The 19,579-nt window shown below is 43.9% G+C and overlaps 1 protein-coding gene across 2 annotated transcripts in view; it reads right to left on the bottom strand.

Annotated features, from left to right (window-relative positions):
* The window catches only part of adgrv1 (adhesion G protein-coupled receptor V1), a 691,082-nt gene that overhangs the window by 140,832 nt on the left and 530,671 nt on the right, over positions 1 to 19,579 (bottom strand). For both annotated transcript variants that reach the window (XM_073814613.1, XM_073814614.1), the window contains 8 exons: positions 17,620 to 17,805; positions 17,260 to 17,440; positions 17,009 to 17,172; positions 16,786 to 16,909; positions 16,349 to 16,606; positions 14,498 to 14,624; positions 13,670 to 13,887; positions 12,840 to 13,583 (listed from right to left, as the gene is read on the bottom strand). In XM_073814613.1, coding sequence (XP_073670714.1) covers positions 12,840 to 13,583; positions 13,670 to 13,887; positions 14,498 to 14,624; positions 16,349 to 16,606; positions 16,786 to 16,909; positions 17,009 to 17,172; positions 17,260 to 17,440; positions 17,620 to 17,805 — 2,002 coding nt within the window. The remainder of the gene's footprint in view (positions 1 to 12,839; positions 13,584 to 13,669; positions 13,888 to 14,497; positions 14,625 to 16,348; positions 16,607 to 16,785; positions 16,910 to 17,008; positions 17,173 to 17,259; positions 17,441 to 17,619; positions 17,806 to 19,579) is intronic.

The following is a 19,579-nucleotide window of genomic DNA, read 5'->3' as shown; positions in this document are numbered from 1 at the left end:
ATCGATTTCGATTTAAAATCGAAATCGTGACACCCTTATCTAATACTACTGGTTAGATATTTGATCAAACCTGAGACCATACATATGAAAACGAATAACACTGACTTCCCCATTAAGCACTATTGAAATGTATAACATATGACCCATCACGTACATAAATAAGCCATACTGTGGGAGTGAAACAGTCAGACCATACTACATCACTGCATAAAGCATGTTGACATTAGTTAAAGTACAGTATTCAAGTAATCTTTGACCAAACTATCTACTGTTTCTTTATTCTGGTGTACACTGTGTGCAGAATTATTAGGCAAGTTGTATTTTTGAGGATTACTTTTGTTATTGTACAACTACAGTGCTCTTGGTCAATTCAAAATGTTAACAAACCCTCAAACCTGAACATTTAAGTAGTAAAAGTGATATTTTTTCACTGCCTTAAGAGAATATTTTTATGTACATCATTATTAGGCAACTATTACCCCGGATTTCCACCGACTGCGGAGCAGCTGCAGATCAGCTCCGCTGCGTTACGGCTCCGCACTCCGCCGTCCGTCAATACCCACCAGATCCGTATTTGTTGCAGAGCGGCTGCGTGCTGAAGTGACGAGGACCCATGAGGTCTCGCAAATTCACGTGAAGATCGCGCGATACCTAGTTCTGTCTCTGCCCATTATTCCGTTGAATTATGACGTTTTTACAAACCAGCCCAGATCACAACACGAGAACTCACGTAGACAGAGCAGTACATCATATCCATCCAAAATTCAAAAAATAAGAAGGCTGCTAAAACATTTATTTATGCTCTATCTTTAATGTATTTATTTGAAACTGCCCCTGGCTCTGTTCTTGTCTATTATTTGTTGTTTCTGTATTAATTACTTTATTTGTGTGTGTTTGTAATGTTTGTATTGCAAATATTTAATAAAAAAAAACACGAGTTCTCGCGTATTCAGGTATGATCACGCGATAAAGTCATGGCTCCGCCCTGCGGAGCTGTCCGGCATCCGTCAAAAATAGAAGCTCTGCGTATTTGTGCCGGAGGGCTGCGGATGGCCGGAGCTGTGACGGATTCGGAGCGCAGTCAGTGGAAATACACACATTGACTTGAATGGAAACCGATTGACTCCGCCGCCGTTCCGCAACGGATCCGCAGCCGTTCCGCAGTCGGTGGAAATCCGGGGTTAGTGTGTAGAATTATTAGGCAACTAAATAAAAAAACTAAGATTTTACCATCTCACTTGTTTTTTTCACCTGTTAAAGTGAGAATAATAAACAAACTCTACATTTACAAAAAAATAATAATAAAACAATAAAAATAAAAAAATATATAAACTCAGTGACCAATATAGCCACCCTTCTTTTCGATAACAGTCACAAGCCTTCCATTCACTGATTCAGTCAGTTTCTTGATCTGGTCTGAACCAACATTTTGTGCAGCCACAACCACAGCCTCCCAGACACTGTTCAGAGAGGTGTGCTGTTTACCTTCACTGTAAATGCCCTGCTTAAGAAGGGATCAAAAGGTCTCAATAGGGTTTAAGTCAGGTGAAGAATGGGCCATGTCATTATTGCAAGACAACGCTCCATCACATACATCACAAGTACTCCACTGCATGGCTGGCCAGTAAAGGCCTTAGAGATAAAAAACTAATGCCATGGCCCCCTTCTTCACTTGACTTAAACCCTATTGAGACCTTTTGATCCCTTCTTAAGCAGGACATTTACAGTGAAGGTAAACAGTACACCTCTCTGAACAGTGTCTGGGAGGCTGGGGTTGCGTCTGCACAAAATGTTGGTTCAGACCAGATCAAGAAACTGACTGAATCCGTGAATGGAAAGCTTGTGACTGTTATCGAAAAGAAGGGTGGCTATATTGGTCACTGAGTTTATATATTTTTAATTTTTTATTGTTTTATTAATTTTTTTTGTAAATATAGAGTTTGTTTATTATTCTCACTTTAACAGGTGAAAAAAATTTAGTTGCCTAATAATTCTGCACACTAATAGTTGCCTAATTATGATGTACAAAGAAATATTCTCTTAATAAAGCCAAAATTTCACTTTTACTACTTAAATGTTCAGGTTTGAGGGTTTGTTAACATTTTGAATAGACCAAGAGCGCTGTAGTTGTACAATAACAAAAGTAATCCTCAAAAATACAACTTGCCTAATAATTCTGCACACAGTCTATTAAGAGAAAACAAAATACAATGGCAATATCCCTTTAAATCATTTTGCCATTTTTTTGGTCCATACTCATAGGATAAGCATGTGGCAAAGAGGAGGGGTTTCATGTCAACACTATGATGTGACAGCAGTGAAAATACTGTAGGAGAAAATGAGGAAAAGTTAATCCTCATCAGTTACACCAGCATATAGCAGTAACCTCCTGACCAACAGAGATATTCAGTGAGACACAAGGTACATATTGAGGAAATACGCTTCACAAAGTCCAAACAAAACAATTGAAACAGAAGCCATAAACACTCCTCAAGCTAACAGTTGGGGGCAATCTCAGACATTCTTGCAGTTTGTGTACATTCACTTGACTGAAAATACCAAAAGAGATGACAAGAAAGTCCTAGTGGGGGTGCTACATTGTTTTCATCTACATAAAGAATGCTGGCTACCATTATGCATCCCTAATAATGTACAGCATTGGCCTAATGTTCATTTAACCATCTCTTCCTGTGAAATCCTAAACATGGCACAGGTTTATTAACACTCTGGGGTCGACGGTGGCGCGGGCGCCGCAAACTCTTTATTTTTCGATCACTCCCCAAAGAGACTTAGATAACTCTGCTGATTTTTGACATACAGATATGATTTATACATCATTTAAAACGTTAAATTGTCTAGTTTTTTTCTGTCCACTCCCAATAAAAACAGCATGTTGTGCTTTTCGCAAAATTAAGAAAATAAACATGATGCGCGTTTTGTTCTCTCTCCCTCAGTGAAGTCCTTTCAGAAACACGTCAGAAAAATTAACTGTAACTTAACGAATATTTGTCATATAAACAAAAGATAAATGTCTACATAATGCTTGGAATGTCTGCTTTTGGAAGATGTAAGTGAAAACAAATATTGTAATTCGTTGTTAACTGTATTAGAAGAGAGAGATGTACCGTCTTTCTTCTGTTGCTTCATTATCTATAATGAGCCATGCCCTGCTCCATTGAAGAAAAGAGCAGAGATCATCCATATTCATTAGTCAACCCCACAGTCAATGGACATTCCGTCTCTGCAGCCATTCACTGCTGTGTTGAGTTTTAATCCGAGTGCTGGAAACATGACATCTACTTGTTTACTCGTGACTGTAACTAAAGTTATCTCCAGACGCGAGTGTGACTCGATCGACGTCCAAACGCACACACAAACACACAATGCCTCATATTTTAAGCGCTTTGTGGTATCATTATAAAAGATGCGATTGCACACATCACATACTTGTTTACTCGCGCCTAAATCTCCAGACAGACGCGAGTGTGTGTGCTTCGTCAGTGTGACTGGATCGATGTCCGACATATAAATCCTTATTTTCTTGCGGATGTGTGTCAATATATCCAGACGCGAGTGTTTTCTTTGTCTTCCGTCAAACAGCTGAGGCGACGGGAACGCACATACACAAACACGCGAGTCAGGAAACTCGACGCGCTTTTTGGTATTCTTATAAAATACGCGATTGCAAACAGTACAATCCTTATTTAGTTGCGTCTAAGCGCATATCTCCGCACAGCAAGTTTATTAAACACAGGATCACTCGCATGTGCACACATTCACTGCTTTCATGATCAACACGTGAGGTAATGGCGGCGGCTGTAAACAAACATTGATAAGTTTATCACGCGTGTCCCTGGTTGTGTTTCTACAACCCCAAAACAGAAAAAGTTGGGACACTGTAGAAATTGTAATTGTAATGAGTAAAAAAGGAATGGAATAATTTACAAATCTCATAAACTTATATTTTATTCACAGTAGAATATAGATAACGTATCAAATGTTGAAAGTGAGATATTTTGAAATGTCATGCCAAATATTGGCTCATTTTGGATTTCATGAGAGCTACACATTCCAAAAAAAGTTGGGACAGGTAGCAATAAGAGGCCAGAAAATTTAAATGTACAAATAAGGAACAGTTGAAAGACCAATTTGCAACTTATTAGGTAAATTGGCAACATGATTGGGTATAAAAAGAGCCTCTCAGATTGGCAGTGTCTCTCAGAGGTCAAGATGGGCAGAGAATCACCAATTCTCCCAATGCTGCGGCGAAAAATAGTTTTCTGAGTTTCTCAGAGAAAAATTGCAATGAGATTGAAGTTATCATCATCTACAGTGCATAATATCATCCAAAGATTCAGAGAATCTGGAACAATCTCTGTGCGTAAGGGTCAAGACCGGAAAACCATACCGGATGCCTGTGATCTTCGGGCTCTTAGATGGCACTGCATCACATACAGGAATGCTACTGTAATGGAAATCACAACATGGGCTCTGGAATACTTCCAGAACACATTGTCAGTGAACACAATCCACCGTGTCATTCGCTGTTGCCAGCTAAAACTCTGTAGGTCAAAAAAGAAGCCATATCTAAACATGATCCAGAAGCACAGGCGTTTTCCCTGGGCAAGGCTCATTTAAAATGGACTTTGGCAAAGTGGAAAACTGTTCTGTGGTCCAACGAATCAAAATTTGAAGTTCTTTTTGAAAAACTGGGATGCCATTTCATCCGGACTAAAGAGGACAATGACAACCCAAGTTGTTATTAGCGCTCTTTTCAGAAGCCTGCATCTCTGATGGTTTGGGGTTGCATGAGTGCGTGTGGCATGGTCAGCTTACACATCTGGAAAGGCACCATCAATGCTGAAAGGTTTATCCAAGTTCTAGATACATATGATCCCATTCAGACGTCGTCTCTTTCAGGGAAGACCTTGCATTTTCCAACATGACAATGCCAGACCACATAGTGCATCAATTACAACATCAAGACTGCATAGAAGAAGGATCTGAGTACTGAAATGGCCAGCCTGCAGTCCAGATCTTTCACCCAAAGAAAAGATTTGGTGCATCATAAAGCGAAAGATGCGACAAAGAAGACCTAAGACAGTTGAGCAACTAGAAGTCTGTATTAGACAAGAATAGGACAACATTCCCATTCCTAAACATTGGTCCTCCTCCAGCTGTTCCTTTATATGCACATTTAACTTTTCTGGCCTCTTATTGCTACCTGTCCCAACTTTTTTTGGAATGTGTAGCTCTCATGAAATCCAAAATGAGCCAATATTTGGCATGACATTTCAAAATATCTTACTTTCAACATTTGATATGTTATCTATATTCTACTGTGAATAAAATATAAGTTTATGAGATTTGTAAATTATTCCATTCCTTTTTTACTCACAATTTCTACAGTGTCCCAACTTTTTCTGTTTTGGGGTTGTACTATAATGATTACAAAAACACAAATAGGAGTCCAGACAACGATAGGCAGTTGTTCTTTTGAGCTTTTTACTGCACAAAAGTAAACCTCTCGCTGGCCAACCAAACACAAACCCTGTGTTCACTTTATGATGGCCAAACAGTACCTTTACCATGATTAGGCTACTATGGTTTTTAAAAGGTAACTTATACTTGTGATATTAATAGAAAATATTTCAATAGAAATATATATATATATATATATACGTATAAATATATATAGTGTGTGTGTGTGTGTGTGTGTGTGTGTGTGTGTGTGTGTGTGTGTGTGTGTGTGTGTGTGTGTGTGTGTACATTATATTGAAAAGTAAACCTTATCATGGTTTTACTACAGAGAAAGTTACATTCCTGTTGAACATCCCCACAAGGCTTATTATGTGGCTCATTATTCAACTCTTTTGTCTCTCAGCTGTCAATCACTGATTATTCAGGAGCTTTCCCGCCTCCACGCATACAGCCTTTCCCAAGCAAAAGTGTCTTAGAAATTGTAAATCAATATCTTGCTTTATGTTAATGAGTAGGCTGAATGATTTTCACATCATTTTGAAGAAAAAACTCTAGACTACTAGATCCTATTTTGAAAAGTCTTGGGAAAACATGTTTAGAATGAGTTTTGTGGAGTTATATCAGTGACTTAAAAATTTTGCTTTTTCAAAAACCACGCATAAACATTTTTCTCTCAAAAATACAAACATGTACATACATGTTGATTATTTGATATTGTAGCCCAGTTTGTGATGAACACAGTGTTATGAGACTTTTGCCATTAATATGTTTTCAAGCAACTGAAAAAAGCACAAATGTCAGTGCATGTCAAAACTTCCCCAGGGCCCTAAAAACCCCTTAGACCCCAGAGGGTTAAAACTGATTCTTACCAGACCTTGGCCACTGGAATGGCGTGAGGAACGTCTCGGTTACATATGTAACCCTCGTTCCCTGAAGGAAGGGAACGGAGACGTCACGTCGTGACCGACGAATTGGGAACCGCTTCGCGGGTGACCTATCTGCTTCGAGAAACCTTTAAAACGCCAATGAACTTGGCATGCAGATAATTGCATCTGCCGGCGCCGCCCCGCCGCGCAGGTATTTAATGAGCGGCAGGTGCAGTTATCAAATCAGCTATTTTTTTTGCTGAGAAAGCTGGACAGAAGGAAAAAGGGTCCGGCCGGTATCAGCAGTGGAACAGCAAACTGTGGCGACGGGACGTGACGTCTCCGTTCCCTTCCTTCAGGGAACGAGGGTTACATATGTAACCGAGACGTTCCCTTTCAGTCGGTCACTACGACGTCACGTCGTGACCGACGAATTGGGAATCCCTACCAAAGCGCCACTGAAGCTGACCCTTCCAGTGCCTGCGTAAACCCTCCGACTCTCCTCTTTAAGGGAACGGAAATGGGGTTGAAGCAGAGGCCGGTCACTACTTGTTCCTTAACCCACGATAGTGACTAGGCGAACTGGGAAGCGAACTCGTCAGGCGGGACTAAGATCGCTGCGGAAAGAAAACCCTCTAGGGGTCTACCACTAAGGTGATGGATAAAAGACACGAGGTCTATATAAAAAACACTCTCTCTTAGTACACTAGAGAGGTGCGGAATGAACTCCGCTAAGGGAAACGTGGTAAATCAGAACTTTCCACGGAAATACTCACAAAGAAACCACTAGGGGGCGCAATGTGGGCGCTAGCCTCACCCAGGTTCTTAAGGATACATCTAGTGAGAGGCTGGCAGCCGATGCTCCGCAACATCGGCCACCAAGCGGTGGAGGAGACAAAAAACAGTTTTTTGTAAAGTTTTTGCCTTAACTGCCTTCCATAATGGTGCGGTCGTGCAGCAAAGAAAGGCACCAAGCCGACACAGGAGCCGTCCCTCGATGTTCTCACTGATCTGACGAGAGAACTCGAGAGGATACCGGCTCAACACGAACACTGTAAAATCTAGTGAACGTATTAGGTGTCGCCCAGCCAGCAGCTCTACAAATATCTGCAAGTGAGGAACCACGAGCCAAAGCCCAAGATGAAGCCACGCTTCTGGTTGAATGGGCTCTCAAACCAAAAGGGCAAGGAATGCCCTGTTTCTCATACGCCAGGGCGATTGTGTCTACAATCCAATGAGACATCCTCTGTTTAGTGACAGCTTTCCCTTTCTGCTGACCACCGTAGCAGACAAAGAGCTGTTCTGAGGTCCGAAAGCTTTGAGTACGATCCACATACACACGTAGTGCACGAACAGGACATAACAAAGCTATGGTTGGGTCTGCCTGCTCCAAAGGCAGCGCTTGTAAATTCACCACCTGATCTCTAAAGGGAGTGGTGGGAATTTTAGGCACGTAGCCCGGCCGGGGTCTCAGTGTAACGCTGGATTCAGCCGGCCCGAACTGAAGGCACGACTCGTTGACCGAAAATGCATGAAGATCCCCTACCCTTTTAATAGAAGCCAATGCGAGGAGCGTCAAAGTTTTCATAGTGAGAAACCTGACGCTCACCGTGAGCAGAGGCTCGAAAGGGCAGTGCTGAAGGGCTTTCAGCACCATGGACAAGTCCCAAGGAGGAATAGAGGGAGGGCGCGAAGGATTCAGCCTCCGCGCACCTCTTAAAAACCTAATGACCAGATCGTGCTGACCTACAGATCTACCGTCTATGGGTGCGTGATGCGCGGATATTGCCGCGATATCTACTTTAATAGTAGATGGTGACAGCCTCTTCTCCAAGCGGTGCTGGAGATATGAAAGCACAATACTGATCGAGCATTCTCGGGGGTCCTCTCGTTGAGAGGTACACCACACAACAAACAGGTTCCATTTCAGCATATACGCCTGTCTCGTGGACGGCGCTCACGCTGCAGCTATGGTGTTAGATACCGCCTGGGGTAAATCACCTAGAACCTCCGCGCCCCGTCCAGAGACCACACATGGAGGTTCCACAGATCGGGACGGGGGTGCCATAATGTGCCCCCTTCTTGAGACAGAAGGTCCCTCTTCAGGGGAATCCTCCAGGGAGGGGCTGTCGCGAGGAGAGTGAGCTCTGGAAACCAACTCCTGGTGGCCCAATATGGAGCAACTAAAATAATTTTCTCCTCGTCCTCCCTGACTTTGCACAATGTTTGCGCAATGAGGCTCACTGGGGGAAATGCGTATTTGCGAAGACCTCTCGGCCAGCTGTGTGCCAATGCATCCACGCCGAGTGTTCCCTCGTTCAGTGAATAAAATAGGCGACAGTGGGTTGTTTCTGGAGATGCAAACAGATCTATCTGCGCTCTGCCGAAACGTCTCCAAATCAGCTGGACCGACTGAGGGTGGAGTCGCCACTCGCCCGGGCGCGCTGCTCGAGAAAGCGCGTCTGCCGCTGCGTTGAGCGACCCCGGGATGTGAATGGCACGAAGAGACCTCAGATTCTTCTGACTCCAAAAGAGGAGATGGCAGGCGAGATGCGACATGTGACGAGAGCGCACTCCGCCTTGGCGATTGATATACGCAACAGTCGCAATGTTGTCTGTGCGAACTAATACATCTTTGCCTCTCAACTCGCTGCTGAAGCGGACGAGCGCAAGATATACAGCCCACAGTTCTCGGCAATTTATGTGCCAATGCAGCTGGGGTGACGTCCACACTCCTGAAGCTGCAAGCTCGCCGTACGTGGCTCCCCACCCCGTGTTGGAGGCATCTGTGCATACTATTGCATGTCTGGAGACCTGTCTCAGTGGCACCCCCGCCCTGAGAAACGCTGGGTCTGACCACGGGGTGAAAGTGAGACGGCATTTCGGTGTGATCGTGACACGGTGAAAGCCGGTGAGCCACGCTCTCCTCGGGACTCGGTCGTGAAGCCAATGCTGAAGCGGTCTCATATGTAGCAAACCGAGCGGTGTTACAGCTGCGGCTGCTGCCATATGCCCCAGGAGTTTCTGAAATTGTTTCAGAGGGACCGCAGTCCTGCCCGAAAATGTATTCAAGCAAGCCAGAATCGACTGAACGCGCGCCTCCGTGAGACGTGCTGTAAGATTGACCGAATCCAACTCCATGCCGAGAAAAGAGATCTTCTGTGTAGGGCACAGTTTGCTCTTTTCTCGGTTGACCTGAAGACCGAGACGGGCGAGGTGTTTGAGCACCCGATCCAGATGGGTGCAAAGCATCTGACGCGACTGTGCTATAATAAGCCAATCGTCGAGGTATGCCAGGATGCGAACACCGCTCTCTCTGCGACTTTCGTGAAGACTTTCGTGAAGACGCGGGGAGAGAGAGAGAGCCCGAACGGTAAGACTTTGTACTGGTATGCCTGACCCTCGAACGCAAAGCGGAGAAACGGCCTGTGTCGGGGAAGTATTGAGACATGAAAGTACGCGTCCTTCAGGTCGATGGCTGCAAACCAATCCTGTGGGCGAATGCATTGAAATATGCTTTTCTGCGTAAGCATTTTGAACGGCATCTTGTGAAGTGCTCGATTCAGAATGCGCAGATCCAGGATCGGTCGCAACCCGCCGCTTTTCTTGGGTACAATAAAGTAAGGGCTGTAAAACCCTGACCTCATCTCGGCTGGAGGAACCGGCTCGATCGCATCCTTCGCCAATAGGACGGCAATCTCTGCACATAGTATGTGCGCATCGGCGGGTTTCACTAAAGTGAAACGAATGCTCGTAAATTTGGGAGGTCGCCGGGCGAATTGTATCGCATAGCCGAGACGGATCGTGCGTAAAAGCCAACGCGACGGACTGGGAAGTTGCTGCCAAGCTTCCAGATACCGAGCGAGGGGAATTAACGGCACAATCGTAGTACCCGCGGCGAGCGGAACAGGGGTGCTCGATGACGCGCTCTCTTGGGCTGCGTTGATATGTGTATTGTGTAAATGAGCACTCACCAGACTCCGCTGATGGATGGCTGCGCGGAGAAGACTCTGATGAAGATGTCTCGGTGCGCTCGACACATCCGCTGGCGAAAGAGGAGAGGGAGGACGTAGGGTTATGAGAGCATCCGTCACCCCCGGCTGCCTCTGAAGACCTGGAGGAGGAAGAGGAATTCGCTCTTTTTGTGGTTTTGTGGGTGCCGGCTGAAAAGCCGGCGGAACGGAAATTAAAGAAAACCAAGGATTCCCCACCCGGTCCTCCTCCGGGGGGGGAGTGGTGCGTTCACCATCTCCCGAAGAGCGATCCCCTCCACCTCCAGGTCGCCCGTCTCAGGGCCGCTTGGATTTACGCTTACCACCAGGCTTAGCGGGCTGAGAGGGCGGGGCGGGCTGCTGACGGCCGGTTCCTCGCTTCCTAGGAGGGCCCCGATGAGGAACGGAGGCGGCCGCCGCTGCAGGACGCCCTCGGCGAGGGGCAGACTGAGGTGCCGACGTCGACGGGGCAGGTGTTGGTCTCTTCCGATGCGGCATGATGTTGGCAAGGGCCTCAGTCTGCTTCTGGGTGGCTGAGACTTGTTGTGCGAAGTCTTCAACTGCCTCGCCGAACAGGCCGGTCTGGGACACCGGAGCATTCAAGAGCCGGGTTTTATCGGCGTCTCTCATGTCCGCCAGACACAGCCAGAGGTGGCGCTCCTGGACCACCAAAGTGGACATAGCACGACCGACGGCCTGTGCGGTGGTCTTAGTCGCACGTAGCGCCAGATCCGTAACCGCACGTAGGTCTTTAAAGACCGCCGAATCGTGACCTCCCTCGTGCAGGTCCTTCAGAGCCTTAGCCTGATGAACCTGCAACAAAGCCATGGCATGTATGGCTGAGGCTGCCTCCCCACAAGCCCGGTATGCAGACTCCGTCAGAGCTGACGAATGTCTGCAGGCCTGTGAGGGAAGGGTAGGACGGTCCTTCCAGTAGGAAACGCCGGCAGGACACAACTGCATCGCTACCGAACGCTCCACTGTCGGGATACCGGCATACCCTTTAGCAGCCCCGCCATCGAGGGAGGTGAGGGGTGATGGCTGATGCGGCCGGTTCCGGGAGGAAAACGGGGTTTTCCACGACCGAGTCAGCTCATCATGCACCTCGGGAAAGAAAGGTACTGGAGGGGAAGACTGTGAAGCCCGTGCAGCCCCAAAGTACCAATCATCTAGGCGGGACGGTACGGGAGGGGGAGGAGCTCTCCACTCCAACCCGACCGTCTCCGCAGCCCGAGCGAGCATGGCAGTCATCTCCGGATCGAGATCGGGAACCGCAACCCTTCCCGAAGAAGGGAGAGGATCCGGATCAACGTCCGAAAATGACGGCCCCCCCTCCGATGTTACGATAGATACCGAATCCTCGGGAGGCCCGGCAGAGGTAAAAAAGCGACGCAGAACGCGCGCTCTCCGTCTCCATCGGGACCTCGGATGGTTGCGGATCCGGTGGCTGAGGGCTGCTGGACGGACCAGCTCGCCGATTCAGCACCGTGAGGCGGAGGTCATCTCTCCGTAGCTTCACAGCCGCCGCCTTAGGGGCGATCAGCAACGGAGGGCGGCGTTCCCGGAGAAACGCCACACGACCCCGCAGATCCGCAAGAGTCAGGCTCTCGCAAGCGGAGCATGTCCCTCCCACGAAAGCCGCCTCAGCGTGCTGGAGACCCAAACACGAGAGACAGCGATCGTGTCCATCACGAGGAATCATGTATTTATCGCATCCAGGAGTCGAACACGGACGAAAAGACATCTTTAAAAAGACGCTTAACGCCCGTGAGCAGTGAACGGCTGTCTTTAAAAAGACGCAAGTTCAACTGCAGCTCTTTTAGGGGAAATCACTCTTTTAGCTGTGTAGTTGATGAAGCACACAGGGAGGAGAACGCACACACTCAACTAAAAAATGTGAAAGAGATCACAAAAAAAGATAAAGAGGTGGAAACACTCGCGAGCCCCGCTGTGGTGCCTTCGCCCAACCAACTAGCACGCCGAGATCTATTCCTGAAGAGCAGCTTCTCGTGAGCAGTGTCACTGCCAGCTTTCGAAGCTAAAAAAGCTGATTTGATAACTGCACCTGCCGCTCATTAAATACCTGCGCGGCGGGGCGGCGCCGGCAGATGCAATTATCTGCATGCCAAGTTCATTGGCGTTTTAAAGGTTTCTCGAAGCAGATAGGTCACCCGCGAAGCGGTTTCCAATTCGTCGGTCACGACGTGACGTCGTAGTGACCGACTGAAAGGGAACCACATCTCATTGCTTTGCCTAAACAAACTTAAGATTTTTTTTCTTGAAAATATACTTTGCGATTGGGCAATGGCGAGGAGAATCAATAAAATATTGGATACTGAAATTAGATTACTGCCAGTTTAAATATATGATGCTGAAACTATATTATTGCTAGGAAAAAACTAATCAACAAAGGACTTTACTACAATTATTATGGTAAAAAATACATAGTATTTTAGGCTAAACTTAAAAACTGTTTTAGAAAAATAATAATTTTACTCACCGTTAATAATAGCATCTCCCTTTAGACTTTTGATGCCTCCAGGCATTGGGCTCCCATCCAGATAAAACTCAATAATTCCATCCTCTACAGCGATGATGACATGAACCCATGAATTATCCTCTACAAATTTAGCAGCAGTAGCTCGTGCCACCTGTGTGATATTAGACCCAATGGTTGCGTAATGAAGCACAGCAGTAACATGAGATTCATTGGTTTGAACCTGAAGTCCATAGTAAATAGTTCCATTCCCATTGCCTTTAGAAACAATAAATCCATTCGTATTGGGCCTGGGCATCAGCCAAACGGAAAGTGTGAAGTTAGCCAAGCTCAGAGGAACCTGCAAAGGGGTATCTGGACTGATCGACCCATAGGCTCCTGGAAGTCCAGAAAAGAAGAATGCATCGGTGCCTGCATGATGCCTCCTGGCATGTGGTTGGAGCTCTACGGCCTGAGAAAATGAGGCCTTCAAAATTAGGTCATCCATGGGTGGTAGACCTTCTGGGAAAGCTCCTGACAGAATATCCCAGGCAACACGCACATCTCCAAAGGTGCCTTGTTGGCGAAATATGGTAAAGGAGGTGACATCCCTCATGTCATCGACCGACAAGACATCTTCTGCCACCTCACGCATCAGACTATCAGAGTCAATAGCAAAAACTCCAAATGGGTCGTCATTGAAAGGAATGAGAACTGATGCATTGAGGTCTTTTAATGCCAGTTTCCCACCTTCACCGGGATAGCCACCTACAAAGAATATTTACTTATATTACATAATTACTTGCTCTTTCAGACAAATTAAAACTTAAAAAAATCACAGACATTGGCCCTACCTGAGATGCTTATAAGTCTGAGCTCGTAGAACTCATTGAATTCTGGAAGCTTGTCAGAGATGGCTTCAAGAACAATAGGTTTTGACTTCTCTCCAGTGGGAAATGCTATGGAGCCAGATGTGTTAAAAAATTCTTGTTGAGGTTTAAGGGGGGTGTCATTGGCAAACAGCTGCCAGTATATTGTGATATTGCCAAAGTGGCCTCTTTCTCTAAGAACACTGGATATGACAAAAGAAAACATGACTTTTCTGAGAATGAAGCACACATGCATATAATATATATTTTTTAAATCAAATAAACTTTTGGCAATTTTACATTGTGTGGTACGGCTCTTTTTAAAGCGGGTGGGATTATTGGCATACTGTTATAGTTGCTCCGTCAATCTACTGTTGTGACATAAGCGTAAAAGCTACAAATAACAGCACAGGAGCAGTAGAGCATATCGATGGATATCAATGGTGTTTTTTATTTTTGGCATGTGGAAGTTTTTTACCACTGAAAATGGAGTTTGGGAACTTAACACCACTTGGTTTGCTCTACAGCGGACAAAAGTAAGCTAATCTTAAATTTAGCAATGACGCTGGTAGTGACGATTCTCTTTGACCAATAAGTGATCTGCAGTATTTACCCATCATATTTTAGTTTTGGTACGGCTTGCTTGGAAACTTCACAAAGGTTGTACTAAAAAAGAACCAGGTATTAGGTATGGTACAGTGGAAAAACCCTAATAGTAAGCCGTACGGAGCCATACTATGCAATGGAAAAGCACCATTTTGACATTCTTGTCTGATTGAAGTGTACATTAAAGGTGTAGAATTTGTGACCCACTAGAAGTTATTGGTTTTTCCCTCCTCCACTGACTTCTGTGTGGAATCCAAAGAGAAAATTCCATTGGCATCATCATTTGCCTCAATCACCACTGTAGCAGTGTCTCGACCATACACCACTGCATCTCCTGTCATGATGTACATACACACACCCTCATAAGCACAGTATGAAGTCATAGCATCTTACATAGTCAATGTTGCTAAGGTATGTTGGGTTGGTCATGATGTCACAGTGTTTTTCTTTCAAAACAACAGAAAAAAACTACCTGCAACCTGCAGAATTGCGATCGCTCAAAAATAACGTATTTTAACCACTGATCTATATAAATGACTGGATTGCGCATGACGTCACACTTGTGAAGCCACCGCGCCGCCATGTTGGTATACCCAAATCAATGGACGTTATCAGATTTTTAAGATAAAACATCACTTTACTCGTCTTCGTTTTTATATGTGAAGTTACCCTGTACATTATTACAACACAAACGTCCTAAGCATGTAAATTGTTATTTACTGAAAGTTTTACATTTTGCATTTTAATCAGTTATTACACATTCATATTTATTACAGTATCAGATCAGCAGACAGACCGCAGCATATTTAGTATTAATGACAATAAACGTGCTCATTCTGAAATCTAAATAAATAATCATGCTTTGTACTGTATGTGCATGCAATAATTTGCTAGTTTTGTAATTATGTTATCCAAACTTACAAGTTACCTAAACTTATTTAGAGAAATAACGCTGACCGTCGTCGTGTAGCAGAATGTAATAGAAAAACTTTATTTATACCCGTGTAATTAACAAATGCAGCAGACACACTCACCTTAACGTTTTTTTATAAATCCATTATCCTGCCAGATTAAAACATAAACATTGCAAATAACACCAGAATTAACAAATAATTTACGTACACATATCCTAAAAATTAACCTTGTGTAACTGATACGCTGTAAAGGGGGTACATTTTGATCATGATTTTGAATGGAAGTCAATGACGCCCTCTGCCGGTTGGGTATACCAAGATGGCCGCTCGAACTCTGAACACTAAATAGGTGTTCCTCAAAATATTTAAATCAAGCACTTAGACAGATTCACAACAATAGATTTTAACTGTCATTTGGATAAAATATAGTGCTTTCAATTGTGAAAGCACATTACATTTCTTAAACATCCAAACATTTTCACTTTGATACAAAATGTCATTGTAAATAATACACATTTGTAATTAGCATAAGCTAGCCACAGCAATCAGTCTATGCTTAAAAAACGTACAGTACATCATTGACATCCATCTGACATACAGTGATACAGGCCCTCAGGGCAAGCTGTAAAACCTCAATAGGGAATGGGTGGCTTTGCTTTGTAAAGTACAGAAGGCAGTTCTGTAATTAACTTTCTACAGCGATCCAACCCTTTTCACAAATGTGTGTGTTTCACATTACAAGGATTAAGTGGGGTATTGAGAGTCAATGCCATCAACAGAGCTTTCTGTGCCTACAGAACCGAGTTAAAGAGCAATATTTGCCTCTCAGAGTGGGATTTCAACAAAGCTAATTGACCAATACAGACATTTTAAAGACTGGCTAATGTTGTCAAAAATAAAATGCATTATAACCCAAAAATCTTGCTAATCAATACATTCAAGTAACAGGACTATACATAAAGGACTGCCTGATAGCCCGGGGCCAGCGTGAGAAACAGTATTGTTATTTTCTACCTGTTTTTTCGGTCGTGTGTCTGTATGCATTCTAATGAAATGTTACCATCGAGACACAATTTAAGCTTTACAAACTTTAACTTCTGTTGGGCCCCAAAGCAATCTGACCTTATAACAAGAATGTGCAAACCTGTGGCATTGAAGAGAACTATGTAGAATGGCTCATCTGTCTCTGGTATGTCATCATCCATCACAGCAACTGAAATGTTCTTCTTCCACTCTCTAAGATCAAAGACCAAGATAGAGACATTGAGTGGAATGAAGTCTTCTGGTGATGCTTCACCATAGTCAAACCGATACTTCACTGTGGTGATAAAATTTGCAAGTCCATCTCGCAGGATGGTGAAATTGGCCATGCCTCCTTCACATACTCTTTGAACCACAGGCTCTAGATAACATATAGCAAAATGTAATAATAATATGCAAGTACCACACCATTACATAGCAATGCCCTGAATTGGCAAATGGGTCATCAGGATACTTTAAATTAGAACATACTTTCAGTTTTATGAAGCAAAAAAAAACTGTATTATAATTAGCCTATACTGCAATAATTGCTAAACATACCAGCAAAGTATATTGGATCATCATTCCCCTGAATCCTTAGGCTTGCACTTAAAATCTTTCCTAGTCTTGCTCCACCCATTGTATTTAGAAGGGTGATGGTAAAATTTTCAGTTTGTTCCGGGATCTACATCAAGCAAATAACTAATTTGTATTATTTACATACTATATGTTTCTTCTTAATTAACAGAAATATCTATATAAGATACTGTAATCTGCAGTTTACCTCATCTGGCACAGAAAATAAGGCCAAGTTCTTCAGGTTTTCCCCTTCAGCAAAGAAGATCTCACCCTGCACTGGGCTGATGTCTCCTGAATGCATGGGCTTTAGGACCCAAATGACTGATACATTCCCAAACGTACCCTTGCTCCTCCCAATGGGGTACGATGCTATTATAGATAGTTTAAAAAGGTTATTTTAGGCTGACAAACAACCCAAACCAACAGATGACAAAAAAGCCTTAAAGGCCACTTTACCTGAATGAAGCTCCATGGCTTCACTCTCATTGATGGTGAAGTCTAGGCCAGCCTGAATGAATTCAATAACCCCAAATGGGTCATCACTTTTATACACGGTAATGTTGACTTGTCTTCGGTTACCAAGGCGACTAGCTGGTGTGCTGTGGCTACTAAGAACCACTAAGAATGTCTCATCTAGCTTCAAATAAAAACAAAATTCTATTTTATTTAAAATGTAAATCATATCTCAAGTAATTAAATAATTGTAACAGTATGATTTATCACTTCTAAGAGAAGTGCAGGGAATGTCTATACTAAATACAGGGTCATACTGTATGCAAACTTCAAAACAAGTTGTTCCCAACATGAAGTCCTTACCTCTGGAATACCATCAAGTTTTGCTACCAGGGCCACCATCACTTCCCTCTCTCCTGGTTGGAACTCTAGGATTCCCGTGGCCCCATAAAACTGAGTATTCCCAGAGGGAATCACAGTGTATCTTACCAGCTGGTTCAGCAGCTGGCCCTGCTCCCTGATCACCCTGAGTTCAACGGTCTCACCCTCCTGCAGAGTAAACACATGAACGTGTAACTTTTGTTTATGTGTAGATGCAATGTAATCACAATAATTAAATATGGAAAATAAAAATGTTTATTAACATTAATAGTTAAATAAACAATGCAGGGTTGTTTTTAACCCATGGCTGGCTAAATATTGGACAGAACTCACAGTATGGGTTATAAATTAAGATTGTTTTAAACACTGACATTATACATTTTAACCTAAGGATTTTTCCTGAGGTTGGTCTTTCACTACTCTTGAGACACATTGACATATTGGGCCCAATTTCTACGATCTGAAACGCAAGTGCGAAGCGCAATGCGCAAGTGACTTTGTGGGCGGATCTTGGGCGCTGTTGCTATTTTCCCGGCGGGAGAAATAACTCTTGCGCCAGGCGCAAATCAATAAGGGGTTGGTCTGAAGTAGGTTCATTATTCATAGGTGTGGTTTGGGCGTAATGTCAAATAAACCAATCAGAACGCTATCCAACATTCCCTTTAAACGCAAGGGTGCAAGTTCCATGGCGGGTTGCTATTATTATGACGGATTTACCAGGCGCACGCCAGGAGCGGTTCACAGCCGAGGAGACCGACGTTCTTGTAAGAGCAGTCAAAGACAGAGAAGTTGTTTTGTATGGGGATAGGAGATACCTGCCCAAATCAGTGTAGGTTAAACAGGCGTGGGAGGAAATAGCCACAATTGTCTCATCAGCTGGCATCCCCAGGACGTTGCGCCAAGCACTACAATGATGTCAGGAGACGGGGGAATCCCAAGCTTGCCAGCATAAATCGGGCACACCGTGTAACGGGAGGTGGATCTGCCTCTACACAGAACCTGACGCCAGCAGAGGACATCGCTGCGTCCACACTCACCGCTGAAAGTGTTGAAGGCGGTTTGGGGGCTTTGAAAACGGACTCCAGAAACGCAAGCAGTCCAACCCAAAAGTGCACTTACAAATCCAGTTCACATACATTAAGGTTTCTTATGAAAACATTTTTATTATTATTTACATAAAATAAACATAATACAGCCACACAACAAACTTATGAAAATATTTTAATCGTTATTTGCATGAGAATTTTTTAACGCAGCCACAAAATAAATAAAAACTATCACCACAATGCTCACCACAATGATTTCCCTTATCTCATGTGTTAATATATTTTTTATTGTAACAATTTATGATTTGCAAAAATAACTGTTGCATCTGTGTAGATTAGAAAAGCAAAGTTTGCGCGCGTTGTGCATGCTATACATTATGGTCAAGCATGTGCCCTTAAAATAGCATAATGAACAACGCACAACGCGCCACTGACTTTAGACTAGTTTTTTTTTTGGTCAGTGGCGCAATTGTTTTTTGAAACTGGAAAATAGCATCAGAGATGGTTTGCGCCAGAACACGCCTCCTTTTTTGCGTTGAACCGCCCAGGGAGCGCAAGTTCATTCCCTAGTTTGCCGACCTGCGTCTGTGGAGAGAAAAACCCGCTGTGCGCCGGTGCAAAATACGAATGATACATGCGTCACTGACAAAGTCAATTGCGCTGGGTGCAAGATAGGGCCCAATAAGTATTTGTTCAAGATAATTTTTTCTTGGAAGAATATGATTAGAAATGTTTATATTATTGAATTTTTAGGCTAAATGTGACCCATGCTGGCCAAATAAATAGGAATGCGCACAATGTAATTTTAAGCTAGAGGCAAAAGAAAGTATAAATGTCGATTTTGGTCGAAATTAAGGTTTTCGTACAAAATTAGTACATTAAGCCCTCATCTAGCG

This window comes from Paramisgurnus dabryanus, chromosome 5, assembly GCF_030506205.2.
Source record: "Paramisgurnus dabryanus chromosome 5, PD_genome_1.1, whole genome shotgun sequence".
NCBI lineage: Eukaryota > Metazoa > Chordata > Actinopteri > Cypriniformes > Cobitidae > Paramisgurnus > Paramisgurnus dabryanus.
The sequence above is the reverse complement of the archived record's forward strand: the minus strand, read 5'-3'. Positions and strand labels throughout refer to the sequence as shown.